At 37.5% G+C, this 14,688-nt stretch overlaps 1 protein-coding gene across 1 annotated transcript in view; it reads right to left on the reverse strand.

Moving 5' to 3' along the window:
• Window positions 1-14,688, reverse strand: part of CAB39 (calcium binding protein 39) — a 43,502-nt gene that overhangs the window by 2,826 nt on the left and 25,988 nt on the right. The window contains exons 3-8 of the mRNA XM_065639924.1: window positions 10,276-10,440; window positions 6,261-6,379; window positions 3,167-3,335; window positions 2,361-2,420; window positions 1,602-1,667; window positions 584-727 (exon numbers count right to left, since the gene is read on the reverse strand). Coding sequence (XP_065495996.1) covers window positions 584-727; window positions 1,602-1,667; window positions 2,361-2,420; window positions 3,167-3,335; window positions 6,261-6,379; window positions 10,276-10,440 — 723 coding nt within the window. The remainder of the gene's footprint in view (window positions 1-583; window positions 728-1,601; window positions 1,668-2,360; window positions 2,421-3,166; window positions 3,336-6,260; window positions 6,380-10,275; window positions 10,441-14,688) is intronic.

Raw genomic sequence — 14,688 nt, forward strand, 5'->3', positions numbered from 1 at the left:
CACTGAAGACACCTCACAGTTAAATTCTGTAGTAAATGCTTGGTTTCATATTATATACAGCACCAGATGGGTATATTAAAGTTCACTGAAAACTTTTATACCTCATATCTCCAAACTCTTAGCTATTTGTCTGCTGCAAAGTCAGAAGTTATCTATTGTTATGTGCAAATTACTATTTAGGCTTTGAAATTTAGGTGACTTGACTAAAATACTGGTATCCTTCAAAGATCACACAGAATGAGGAAAACACTTCTGAGCTCAGAGATGCTTCATGATTTCACATGAAATCACGCACTCCTCCTTATCACACTTCATCTTTGTTAATTCCAAAATTTTCTAAGACAGATTACACTGAAAATCATACAAAAGTCCCTAAGTGGTTTCTAAACAATTTTCAAAAGATACAAAGATAGCTATTTGTAAAGATGGATCATAATAAGGACGAACATTAGCACTCTATTTAACCACTTAGCAGACATTAAGATAAGCTTCATTTAGGCTCAGCTAAGTAGTTTACTCAGCCAAACAACTTCTGGTGGGTTTGTTTTGTTTTTTGTTTTATTGTGGGCTTTTTTAAACGTACCTTAAACACATGAAAGGCCTCAAACTGAATGTTACGACTCTTGTCTCGTAGAAGGTTCATCATTAACTTGAGATTTTCGGGTTTACTGATGTACTTCGTCATAATTGTGAAATTGTGTCTGTCCAATAACAACTCACCAAGAAGCTAAAAGTTGAAAACAAGCCCAAATGAAAAATGACTGACATTGGACATAAGAAACAACTTTTTCGTAAGTGCTTTCAAACACACTGAGGAGCTGACACTGGTCTGTAAATACAGTAACAACAGAACTCAAACGTCCTGAATTTCTAAGTGCAGGGTGCATTTTCTCCTTTTTCTCAACAAGTGAAAATCGCCTTTTGTTCCCTCCCCTTGTTATGAACTGGAATTGAAAGAAAAGTCTTTTTCATTCCTTTTTTTCCTCCCCATGATTTCTGTATTTTTTCATTTATACAGAAGCTATACATCACCAATAAGAATGTGGTATTAAAAACCAACCAACAAAAAACCCACAACCAAACCAACCACACACACCACAAAAAAAAGTTAATACTTCAAAAGAGAAATATTTACACTTCTCTTGCTACCTTCTTTGTCCAGAGGAGAGTAAAAGGAAATTGCCTACAAGTACCACCCTTGCTACAAGTTATGTATTATGTATTATGTATTATATTTATATTCACTATTTCTGACCTACTTGAATGTAAGACTAGTATTGCTCTAGTCGCACCATGTGAATATTTATTAAATTATTTAAATGCATCCAGATTTGTTGACGGAAAAAACACAACAAGAATAAACATATTGCATACAGTCATTTCTGCACAGGCAGAGAAATTACTTGGTGTGTGCTGGACACTAAGTAATGGAAGAACTGTACTAGAGAAAAGTAGCTAATCTCAAGTATTAAAACACATGAAAAACTAAAGTAAACACTATTGAAGGCAGTTACTGAAGTTATTTCAATTAAAGTTAACCCACCTTGAAATTAAAGGAATTCTCTAACTTTGCATTTAAGAAGAAAATATATTTGTGTTACCTTAAGTGACTGTCTCTTTGTCACATAATTTTCCGAATGAAGTAACTTCTCATATTCACTGAAGAACTAAACACAGAATAAAGAAAAGGGTTAGGACCTTTCCAAGTGTCATACACACTTTTCTTCCAAATGATTGTAACAGAGCAGAGGGCATGCAAATCCCTAACAAAAATGTAAACAAAATCTGAAATCTCAGAAGATTCCTCTAAGTCACTACTGTTTAAATATTGTACATGCTCAAAATCAACAAACAAACCAAACCCAAACAAACAAAACCACACACAAAACCCCAAAAACAACAAACAACCAACACAAAAAACCACAACACTTTAACGAGCCTTCAGTGTTTAGATTGCAATGTAGTTATCTCGTTATTTCTTAAACTATAGTAGTTCCTGCTACTGAACACTGTTCATTAATTTCAGGAGTCCCCAGCAGGTGGAGGAGGGTTGTCTTGCATTCTTTGGTTGTTACCGGTTAACACGGACAAAAGAAAAAGTCAAGGAAAGGGTTCCCTCTAGTGGAAAAATCAGATCTAGATTTCTGCCGCCTTCTCTTGCTTTTACACCTTTCTTACATTCAACAATAATGTCTTGAACTGAATTTTACTGCTTGGCAGAAATTACTGTATATTCAATTGGTTTAATATCGTATGTAAATTTCCAAAAGTGAAGCTAAACAAGGAATGAAATATACTGATTTCTTCAAATAAGATACAAAGCACTAGAAAATTCTGAATATTAAAACGCATCTGCTCACCCTATCATAATGTTGTTCCAAAAACTCTGCACTTAGCAACTTGTGTCTTGTAAGCAAATCCTGTAAAAGAGCACAAAACCAGTATTTTCACTAAAATATTTAAACAGTACATATACATTCTCATTAAACAGTGAGTATACACAAGATGTCCAAGAGAAAACTTTGCTATTTCCTTAAATGAAGAAATTCAGAACAGTTATCTGGACATTGCTGAAGATGTTGGCATCACTTAGGAAAGGTTTGCGATGCGCCATGTTGATCACACCAGTAAATAGTCTGTACGCTTATGACCAAGGAATGCTGTTTATGGATCAAGGCTCTGTTCTGCACACAACTATACACAACCAAGGGTAAGACCCACTACTTACTACTCATGAATATTACGCTTATAGTCCCATAACTGGCTGTTTTAAGAAAACAAAAAATTTCCCCAGACAAAGCATCAGCATCAAATATACGCCAGTTCGTAACAGAATGAAAAGGAGTTTGCTCACTTGAGGAGTTGGAGACAGATTTAAAAGCCCCTGGCATGGAATGCACATGTATTCAGATAATGCATGATAGTTTGAGTCTTGTTTTCTAGAATAAAAGTTATTTGGAACATGGTATATCTATTTAAAGGAATATCTTGCATTCTGAGAAATAAGGAAGAACAGTGTCCAGCTTACCCATTTGCATCGCACCTTTTAATATTTTTTTTTCCCTTCTCCCAAGGCTTGTTTTGCCCAAGGATGTAACACGCATCATGTGGGTTCACACAGCAGAGAACTACAGAAATAGTAATTCGAGTGTTGTATATAAATTACCTTGAATGTGGCAAATGCATCTGAAGCAATGTCAAATGTTGACATTTCCACATATCTGAAGAAATCATAGAATTGTTCTGACCACAAGATTATTTTAGCAAGTGGTTCATGCCTGATGCATTCTCTAAGCATTATTCCACAATTTAGAGCAATTTCTGGAGATTCGTACCTGTTTAAAAAAAAAAAAAAAAAGATTCTTTAAAAATACTTTCACAAATTAGCACTGCCACACCACACTGCATATTACAGATTTCAGTGCTATCAAGTAAATAAAAATTCAAAAACTTATTTCTGCACTAAACCACTCTTTTACATACTTCTACAAAATATTGAAATCATTGACAGTTAAATGCCAAATTACAGCCAATACAAATGATTTTCACAAACTGAGAAATGAGAGTAAATAAAAATACTTTCTTCATATTCAAAATCAGTTTTCTTTTTTTCATATTGGTGGGGTTGCAGATAACTGGAAAAGCAGTAAGTGATTTCTGTCTTCAAAGCAGTTTGTTTAAACATGACAGCAGTTTACATAAAACTATCCATAATTTGAGGATGAAGGGTTAATAATGCTTGACGCAGATTCACACCTGCTCTTTCATTAAGGCATTTTTCAGTGTCACTGGCTACTCTACACACCATGGGCTTCCAGCTTGAAACGCTGGCAAGTGTTCTCTGTAACGATAGTATTGAACACCTCTGCACCCCAGCATTGCCTCTGGGGAAGTATCTGCACCATCTTTACAAGAGACCTTTGGAACACGTCCGTCGCTGACTTGATGGACCCGATGATGCCATCCCCGACGGCTTCATTTAGAAATTGTCCCTACGTTTCCTTGGCAGGCTTTCTTATTCAAATAGTACAGGGTCCTTTCTCTCAGCTCATTTTAGCATGTACCAACAGCAGCTGCCAAAATCTCACAACAGACACGTTCAACAGAAATACACCTTTGTACTTGCTACTAGCTCCTTGTTTTCCCAAGCAAGCCAGTAGTTGGAACCTGGAGAGAGATGGGGCTGCCTTTCCAAACCAACAACTCATCTCAGCATGCTGCAATATAAGGTACCCCAGGCTAGAGGAAAGTTAATTCTGTTGTTACCTACCTCATCCTGGATCAAAGCCTCTTATGTACCTTCCTGCGTCCCACCTAAAGAATCCTTCATCCTATACCATTGGAAGCTAATTTAAATTCACCAGAATAATTCAGAAGCAAAGTATTATTGTGCATACTAAGCACTAACTATATTACCATACAAAAACATTTTCTTATTAATTAATTTTCATGTTTAATCCTACAATATTTTCCCATTTAATCTGCCACGGAGATTTGAAATCTACTGAACTTTTTGCAACTCATCCCATAGATTAAATTTGCATAAATTTGACTCAGTTGGATACAACATGTAAGTCACTAAAACTAACTAAATGCCCATTTCAAACATCCTTACTTATGAATGTTTCAAAAATACCTGTCAGAATCATGCTCTCTGAAGAGCAACAACAGAGACTAAAAATTAGGACGAATGTGTTACAGCCCTCATTCAGTCACATATCAACGAGAGCATGCTGAGAAAGTAGTTTCATCTCTCTGCACCTCGAATGTCTTTGCCTTCTTTTGTAAATTATTTTGAAGTAGTACTGAATCAATGTTTTCTTTTGTGTTATGCCACGATTAATAATCCTTTTGTCCTGCTAACATTTAAATCTTGCTTCCCCGCAAAATCAGGGCTAGAATGCAGGGGGGGAAATAAAAACCAACAGAGCACTTCTGGCAGACGAGTGTCTATCTTACACTTGTACAAACTGAAGCAAATATGCCGTGCTGCTCCCAGTGCTAAACCTTTGGAATCAGCATGGAACCTAAAGGCGTAAAACTCCTGCTTTCTCCACAGAGGAAGTTTCTTGTATGATCCATTTTCCAGGGGCTTACACAAATGGCCAAGATGAGGTAAACGGAGAGATGCTACAATAAAATAGCCCAAGATGCCATGTATGTGGCAGGTTAGTCAGCAACTCCAATGACTACTATGAACTAGGAGGAGGGAAAAGGAAAAATGCAACAAAGCTTCCCGTTTAAGCATTAAACATATATTTGATTATCTTCACATCTCAGTGCCACCAACATAAACACAGGCAAGTATCTCAGTGAGAAGCATGGCCTTGTGACACATCCTCTAGCTATCCCAGTAGGTGGAATAAGTACTCAACAACTGCAGTGAGCTTACACAGCAGCTTTGACAAATTATAAAACTAGCACTTGAAACAGATGCATATTTAAAACAGTTTATTAACGTCTTATGAACTTTTCTATCCCAAAATAACACGCTGGAATTGCAATTTCCAGAACTTTCTTAATTAACGTTAGAAGAAATGTTAGGAGTTATTTTTAAATGGAGAGCACATTCTAATTTAAAAAAAAAAAAATCTTATTTTAACATGAAAACGTTAACACCACTTTTCTGCTTTCATGTTTGAGATCCACAGCTCTACATGTAAATCGCTTATTCAGTATGGCGCGATTTTCCAATATCCAGCACAGCAGATAATACAAGAATGGAGGAAGAAAAAGCTGTCTGGCATGCACCATATGCCCCAAATCATTCTTTGTTTAGTCAAGTCTGAGTTAGTGCATTTGTATCACTACAGGAATATAAATCACTATGAATAAAGTCTAAGACCAAACTAAGACCAGGAGATAGGACAGAAAACTGGAAATGATGATGGTTAAAGGAAAAAATTGCCTTTAACTCTTGATGAAGGAGTAAGTTCCGAAGGAAATAGTTTAAATAGGATCAAATAGTATTCTCAAAGGAAAATGCCTGCACTACCTCACTAAGAGTATTTTAGGTTACTAACAGGCCTCAATTTACAGTCATATCTCATGCAAAACTATATTCTTGGTAGTCTATTACTCAAAATTTCCTTTACTTAGAGGCCCCAAGACAAAAAAAATATACATATATATATAGAGAGACAGATAGATAAATCAAGCACACTGCAAAGGAAGAAAAATATTTCAGAACTCACTGCTTCTCCATGAATTCAGAAACATACTTAATGTAAAAGCATATTTATGTTTCACAGTGTACATACCCTTTTAATAGCATGAACAATATATTCTGTTGAGTGCAGATGTATTCAACTGTGGGAGTTCTTGTACCAATTTGCCTTCTGAGAATGTTGTTGAAAATTTGCGCAACGTCTTTTTTGCCCTGTCAAAAACATTAGCAGTTAAACACATAATATTCAAGTCCACTAGGCAAGTAACAAACATTATCATCATCTCATGCATGCACACTGTGTGAGCTCTGCACTTCAGTCAGTCTCTGTACTCTGATCTTAATCAGATCAAATATTCTGTTTCTTTATACCCGTTTCAAATATGTCAAAGCACTCAAAACATTACATTATGTTGCAAGCAGATCACACGTAATTGACATTAAGAAGTAAAGACAGTCGATGTTTCATCAGATACTTTTATGTAGCATCAGTCTCCTGGGCTTGTTTTATACTTGTTTTTGTTAATCACGTACCAGTTTTTAACCATGCTCTTGACTAAAGTGTTTCTTCAACACTCAATTATCCTCTTCCCTGGCCCAGGAACACGTCATGCCACCACTAAGAGTGTGCAGAGCATTTCTGACTGTAGTGTTAACATCAAACTTAAAACTACAACTTATGGAAGTTGAATAAATAAATAAAACATACAAAGATAAATCTTCCACTGACCTAAAATGCAAATCTCACATTTTTCAATGCACAAAAGAAGCATAGTTAAGACTAGGACGGAATTCAGAACAGACTACACAAAAGAAAGTGCACCAGACAGTATAATAAGGAGCTGGCAATGTTCTTTGTTGAATATATATACATCTCCGAGTTATTTCTTCTGTCAGACCACAGCTAAAGATGACAAATTGGTACAGACATCTAACAAAAAGCTGATGATAAATATAAGCACTTTTCACTGTCGTTCACGTGCAACATTTAAAAGACAGATTTCTGCAATTAACTTTCTATTTTGGATTGCCATAAAGACAACTTCAGAACTATTTGCTATCAGATCTAATCCAGGGAAAGCCTAGGCAAACTTGCACGAAGCCTGGACTTACAAATAAAGGCCTATTAAGCAACTCCACCTGAAGGTTCCCTGAACGCTATACACAAAAAAATATGTAGATAACATTTCTTGACAATCTCTAGCTGTACTATAAATGTCCTGAGTGACATCAGTAAGCTTTTGAGTAAAATGCAAAGCGTATTAGGAAAAACTTTAAAAACAACAGAAAAAAGTCAAGAAGATTGCATAAGAAAAAAATGGATGTTTTTAAAAATGTAGGAGGACTGTAGTTTTACAAATGGCATGTTTGTGAATTACCATGGACAGTTTTGTTAGAGTGTTGTTTTCAGGAAATAAGAGTTTGTTTGTAAACGCTTGTTTTCTCAATTACAATTCCATTGAAAGCCAGCCCAAAGCAACACCACAACTCTTTGTTCTGAAATGAGTAGAGCAGTGTTTCCAGAAATTGCTTTACTCAAACTCCACATAATATAGTCATCAACTCTCATTCACTAACATTGCCAATTTTGCGCTGGATCTCACAACTTGCTTTGGATTCACCAGCAAGAACGGCATTTCCTTATTATGCACATAATTGAACTGATAGTGGTACACAGTAATACCAAAGCGGGTTATTGTAGGAAGGACGTGTTACTGAGTGATCTCATGGTCCAACAAGGGCAAACAGACACTGAACTCTGTGCCCACAGTCACGACTGCGAGAGGTGAGGAGGAGACTGGGCCAGTATTGTTTTCTGAGCAGGCTCCCTTATGCAAAAGGCATTTTTGTTTTCTGTTTTTACTTAAATTAAAAAAAAAAAACACAAACACAAACAAACCACACAACAAGCAAACAAAAAACACAAACACAAAAACCAACAACAAGCAAACCACAACAAAACGCAAAGTAAATGCGAACAAAAAACCCCAAAGGTTGCACAAGGGATACCAAAAGATACCATCTTTCCTGTAGACACACCAGCACAAACCAGCAGGGAGATAAGTGGTAAGTTTATAAGAAAGGTAAGCAGATAGTTGTGTTGACTGCTGTACTTGGAAAGAAACCTTCCAGATAAGGGTATAATTTTAAACAGGCTTTTACATACAGCAAGGTCTGGACAGTCAGACAGTTTCTTAATTAAAACATGAAATTTGTTACTTTTCTGGGGTTTAATTTGTTACTTGTTTTGGTTTGATTTTTTGTTTTTTTACAAAACTATTCAGATTCAAATTCATTTGAGACAGTTTCAGAGTCAGAGTGAACAGTCCTTGTCCATTAATGACCTCTCTATCCGTGTTCTATAAGGAAACCTTCAGGCACAAGAGTGAAGTTCTTGACAAAAAGGTTATGTTTACTTCATCACTGAACGACCTCAAGCTCTGATGGGGCACCGGAAGGAATAAATGCTTGACCTACTCTTCAAGTTTAAGAATCAACAGGAAATCAAGTTCATATTTCCACTGATAATGGATAAATCCTTTCCAATGCAGTAAAGCCCCAACCACAGGGATGTGGAATATCAAACCAACATCTGGTGGACTTTGTAACACCTGGGAAGGTCGTGTGGGTTTGGAGCACAGGTGTGCAGACATTAATGCTAGGTACCAACAACAGCTGGACAGTCTGCCAGGTCCCATCCTTGAAAAGCAGACGTGGTCCGGCCTAGAAAGCAGCGTGAACGACTTGTTCTCTCTCAAGGGGGAACTGTCATATCCTCATGTAACAAAGCAGCAGAAAGTCCACAAGCAGGAAACTACTCGCAATCTTTTAAAGTCCCCTTAGAATAAAATGAATAGTTCTCCTTAATGAGAGCAAGCCTGTACAAATTGTTATCATTTTTCATTACCAGGAGATAATGAAGGCTTCCTTCACTAATAACCAGGCTGAGTAAACACCAAGCTGATAAGAATCCAGAGGTCAGCAGAAACCAGATGACGTTTCATGATTTCCTTTCTTCAGCAATTAAAGGCCATCACATTCCAGCATTCCCTCTCAGCTTTCCCAGGTCTCTTTGCTTATTTAACAACCTGAATGTTTTGTGTTTGATATAAACAGTTGTGTGGGTAGGGAAAAAGTACCACCATATTACAATTAAACACAAATCAGAGGGAGTTATGGGTGGGGTGGAGTGGAGAGAAGAACGAACAGGGAAGAAAGCCATTGTTTGGGAATGTCATACCACAACGGGACTTTAAACGTGTTTGCATTGTGAACAACTTGTTTATGAACAATACTGTTTTGAAGCAACCTGAAGTGGGATGGTCTTATGGTCAAGGCTGTGGAGTGAGATACATGGGGTTTGGCTCCTTTCCTAGACAATCACGCGGTTCTTGTGGGACCTCAGGGAAAACAGGAAAATCCTACTGTACTGCAATGTCTTAGAAGTAGGGTGATTTTTTTTATTATGGCACTGGAAAGCTGAATAATTCCATGTGATGTAGTGACAAATGCCAGTTAGAGGTTTGTATATATGTATGTTTGAATACAAAGTAGTATTGCTATTTTGAAGTAATCAATAAAAACTCGCATTTGTTGATTTTTTCTTAAACAGAAAAAAATGATGAAAACAGAAAAATGATTTCATCACTTGTTTCTAAAGAGAGAGAAATACTGGACTTATTAAAACTAACAGCTTTACCTTAAATATTTAAAATACTTCATAAATTAATTTAACAAGATGAGAATATAGATATGCCTTGTAGTATTATAGCATATGTTCACTTTGGCATTACTACTAAGAGATTAACTCTTCTGCGTACACAATTAAGAATTATTCCATAATTTTAGCAGAACTGTATCATCAGGATTAGAGGTTAATCTACTTCAATTTTCTGTGGTTTATGTGCCTAAATTCACAGATTTCACATCCTATATTTGCTTAATTTTCTACGTAGTTCAGAATAACGAGTTTTCTAATGGTTTTGTCCCAGCCAAGAAAAAAAGGCGACCAAAGATCAAAAGATGCCTTAACCAGTTAAAGTGTCAGGAATTCAGATGTATTTCTTTTAACATATGCCATATAAGAAATGTCAAACTTATTTTCTTACCTCAAAATCAATTAGCTGCAAGTCGGCTACTAGGGTACTAAGGAGACCACTGTTGTATAGCTCCTGAGCAAGCTGTGCCACGGCTTCTGTCTGTGGTTCTTTTTCATTTGTGCCATACAAGATTTCCTTCATGGCAACAAGGTTTTTTGAGACCTCCTCAGTGGCCTAAAGAAAATGGGAAAATACTACAGTTAAAGCACAATGCCATTTGCCTTTGTAGCTGCACATTCTATTATTCTTATAATCTGCAAACTTCCATTAAGGAGAAAAAAAAAAAAAAAAAAAAATCAGGAAACGACAACCTGTTAAAAATAAAACACAATAGATAATCATTCTTCAAATAATACTGTTTTATCTCATTTAAAAAAAAAAAAAGGCAGAGCCAGGACACACGCAATTTATTTGACAAGTTACCAAAAGTAAAAATCTCTTCCTTTTAACTGCCTTTAAACTTCCCATTCAAAAATCCCCTAAGAACAGTAATGGGCTGAAAAGAACCCAATGAAATTTCCATTCCGTATAACAGAGGTAGGCAGGATCAGACTGGAAAACATGACATGGAGACACATGCCTGTCTCTAGTGAACTGCTCAGAGTGACCAATCGTACCCCTCCTACAGATTTTGCACTTGTCAGGCTCCTATTCCAGTCAGTGAGGATAAAATTTTTCCTTTCCAACTAACAAAACCTCAAAGAAAACCTCCTTTAATGTTCAGGTTATCTCAGCTTACAAGAACAAAGTGGCAAACAGACCCAGAAAGAGGTGCACTCAAAAGGACACAGTGATACAGGAAACAAAAGTCTAAGATGCTTCCCATTTGAGGTCCAGCTTACAGAAGGCAGGTCTGACCTCTCACTTAAGGAATCCAGCATAAGGAATTCCCAAGTTGCCATGATGGGCTGGAGCAGCATTTAGCAGTGGAATCAGAGTTCTCTCATGAGTAAGGAGGAGAAAAAAAAAAAAAAAAAAAAAAAAAAAAAAAAAAAAAAAAAAAAAAAAAAAAAAATCAACAAGAACACTTCTAAACACTAACTTCTAAATCTTAAAACACAGTTATCTTGGAGAAAAAAAAGAATTACTCTTTTCAATATATATGTTTACATAGCTTGGGGACAAAATGCTGAAAAAGATAATCATAAACAGCTGCTTTAATTATATTGTATTAGTTCTTCATGTGCCTAAAAAGTATGAATGCTTTGTAAGTGCACTGATTTTTAGTACTTAGATGAACCTGCCAACAAGGTATGCATACACTTTAATGTAAAGTATGTATGATTGGTAGCATATGGAAAATTAACGAAGTGAAAAATGATCACTTTCTAGATATTGCCTGTCTTATAAGACGTATGTAAAAAGATTTCTCATTTCTGTGTTATATCTAGAGGGGCTTAAGATCAGCATGACCCATGCACTGTCCAAGCCAAAGCCCTTCCAGCTTTGCTAGGTATGCAAGTGAGGATTCCATGACATTTAAGGAGGCTCCATATCATTTTTAGCTCCTCCACAACTTTCCACTCCCGGCCGCCTCCCTCTACTTGCAAACTGCAGTTCCTAGTCCCAGTTTCCTCCTTAATCAAAATTCCAAAGGATTTTCTGAACACTTTTAGTAAGACAGCAAGAAGCAGGTGCTTGGTAAGACTGCTTAGATCCATGACAGCTCCTGAAGACGTAAAATGAGAAAGCCAGTACACCGTACTATAGTAGTGTGATACCACACAAGCATTCTATTTCTTTAAAATTCAGAAGAAATCTCTCTTTACTAGGGAAAAAAACAGGAACATCTGCCAAACGTGGAGATATGAAGAGATGCCTTTGATGCAAGGTTACCAAGGAAAGAGGAAGCAGCAATAAAAGTTCTATTGCAGTCTGTCCCTGCACACTCATTTAGACAACAAGATGAAAGAGGAAGAAAGGCAGAGGTTCGAGTAACTACCTACTTTAAGTAAGACGGTGGCAATGCTGAGGGGATTCCTGCAATTAAAAGAATGGCGGTGGAGAGTTTTTCATACCAAAATTCTAGAAATCAGAACCCTGCCAAAAGCTTAATAATCACACTCAAAGGCTCTCCCTCACCACCATCCCAAGACAGATGCTCGTAATGGAAATGCTTACCAACCAGAGAGAAAAAATAGTGTTTCCAAACTGAGTGCTTTTTTTTTTTCTTAAAAAACCCCCCCCCACACAAAACACACACACACAAAAAACCCCAAACAAACAAAACCACAAACAAACAAGAGAGAGACACACACCAGGACTTGAATTTATTTCTCGTGCTCTTCACAACTGCCAAGGCCATCTGAATGTGCTTCACTTGAACTTGGAATGACATATGGCTTTAGTGGGAAGTAACAGAGACACAGAAACACAGGACAGCCCAGGTTGGAAGGCACCTCAGGAGGACATCAGGGTCCGACCAGCTGCTCAAGGCAGGGCCAACCTTGAAGTCCCATCAGGTTGACGAGGCGCACAGCCCACCATGCCCTGAGCAGCTCCCTGACAGACACCCCACCACCCCACCGCCTGTACCAATGCCTGACCACTGTCACCACAAAAAGAGACTTGCTTGTATCACTGCAACTTAAGCCAAACTACCATTTCTGGATACATACTATAAATATAGAAATTGAGGTTTTCTGAAAGTATTATCATCAATACCCAAGGTCTCCTGATGCACTGCACTTCTATAAAATATGACATTTCTATATTCCCTCCTAATTTAAAACTCAACATCAAAAGGAGTAGAAATCAACTCTTACAAATTTGTTCTAGAATATCTCTGGAATATTCCCTCAAGGGTCGGTACTGGGACCAGTATTATTCAATATATTCATCGACGACATGGATGCGGGAATTGAGTGTACTATCAGCAAGTTTGCTGATGACACCAAGCTGGGAGGAGTGGCTGACACGCCAGAAGGCTGTGCTGCCATCCAGCGAGACATGGACAGGCTGGAGAGTTGGGCGGGGAAAAATTTAATGAAATACAATAAGGGAAAATGTAGAGTCTTACATCTGGGCAGGAACAACCCCAGGTTCCAGTATAGGTTGGGGAACGACCTATTAGAGAGCAGTGTAGAGGAAAGGGACCTGGGGGTGCTGGTGGACAGCAGGATGACCATGAGCCAGCACTAGGCCCTTGCGGCCAAGAAGGCCAATGGCATCCTGGGGTGTATCAGAAGAGGGGTGGTTAGTAGGTCGAGAGAGGTTCTCCTTCCCTTCTACTCTGCCCTGGTGAGACCTCATCTGGAATATTGTGTCCAGTTCTGGGCCCCTCAGTTCCAGAAGGACAGGGAACTGCTGGAGAGAGTCCAGCGCAGGGCAACAAAGATGATGAAGGGAGTGGAGCATCTCCCTTATGAGGAAAGGCTGAGGGAGCTGGGTCTCTTTAGCTTGGAGAAGAGGAGACTGAGGGGTGACCTCATTCATGTTTATAAATATATAAAGGGTGAATGTCACAAGGATGGAGCCAGGCTCTTCTCGGTGATGACCAACAGCAAGACAAGGGGTAATGGGTTCAAGCTGGAACACAAGAGGTTCCACTTAAATTTGAGAAGAAACTTCTTCTCAGTCAAGGTGACGGAACACTGGAACAGGCTGCCCAGGAAGGTTGTGGAGTCTTCTTCTCTGGAGACATTCAAAACCTGCCTGGACGCCTTCCTGTGTAACCTCACCTAGGTGTTCCTGCTCTGGCAGGGGGATTGGTCTAGATGATCTTTTGAAGTCCCTTCCAATCCCTAACTTTCTGTGGTTCTGTGATCTCTACTCTCCTATTCCATGAACTCTCAAATATATTCCAAATACATGATGTGCAGAGCTATTTTTGCCATTTCAAATGCAGAATGGAATTTAGATAGCTACATGGAAAAATATAATGCTACAATAAAGATCAATGTTAAGACCTAAGTGAAAACCTAGATAAGATAAGAGAACCTAGAACCTAGAAGATAAGAGAAGGCTGGCCAGCATTACTTGCAAATTTTCCTAAGGTACTGAGATCTAAGTAATTGCCTAATGTGCTGATTTCTTTTAACAGGAACAAAAAAGGGTAGAGGAAAATGAAAATGCACAAGGAAGTTCATCCAAAAGCCCATGATCAAGAGTAGAATTAACAATCAGACACCATGTATATATAAATAAAACATTCTAATACAATGTAGAAGCAGGGTATATTTTATGTATACAGAATACACACAAAATGTGTATTATATATTCTGCGTATTATAGTCTCTACATATTTTGTATTAAAATTATATTAATATATATTTTTATATATTAAAATTATAAATATATATTCTCAATACTGAGAAGGAGCAACCATGGAGCAATCAGTTTTTGATAAAAATTCTGGGACAAATCACATTTGAAATTCGATGGTGCCAGACAATCAATAGCATTAGAGGACAAGTCAAAATA

The sequence above is a fragment of the Caloenas nicobarica genome, chromosome 8 (genome assembly GCF_036013445.1).
Source record: "Caloenas nicobarica isolate bCalNic1 chromosome 8, bCalNic1.hap1, whole genome shotgun sequence".
Lineage (NCBI taxonomy): Eukaryota > Metazoa > Chordata > Aves > Columbiformes > Columbidae > Caloenas > Caloenas nicobarica.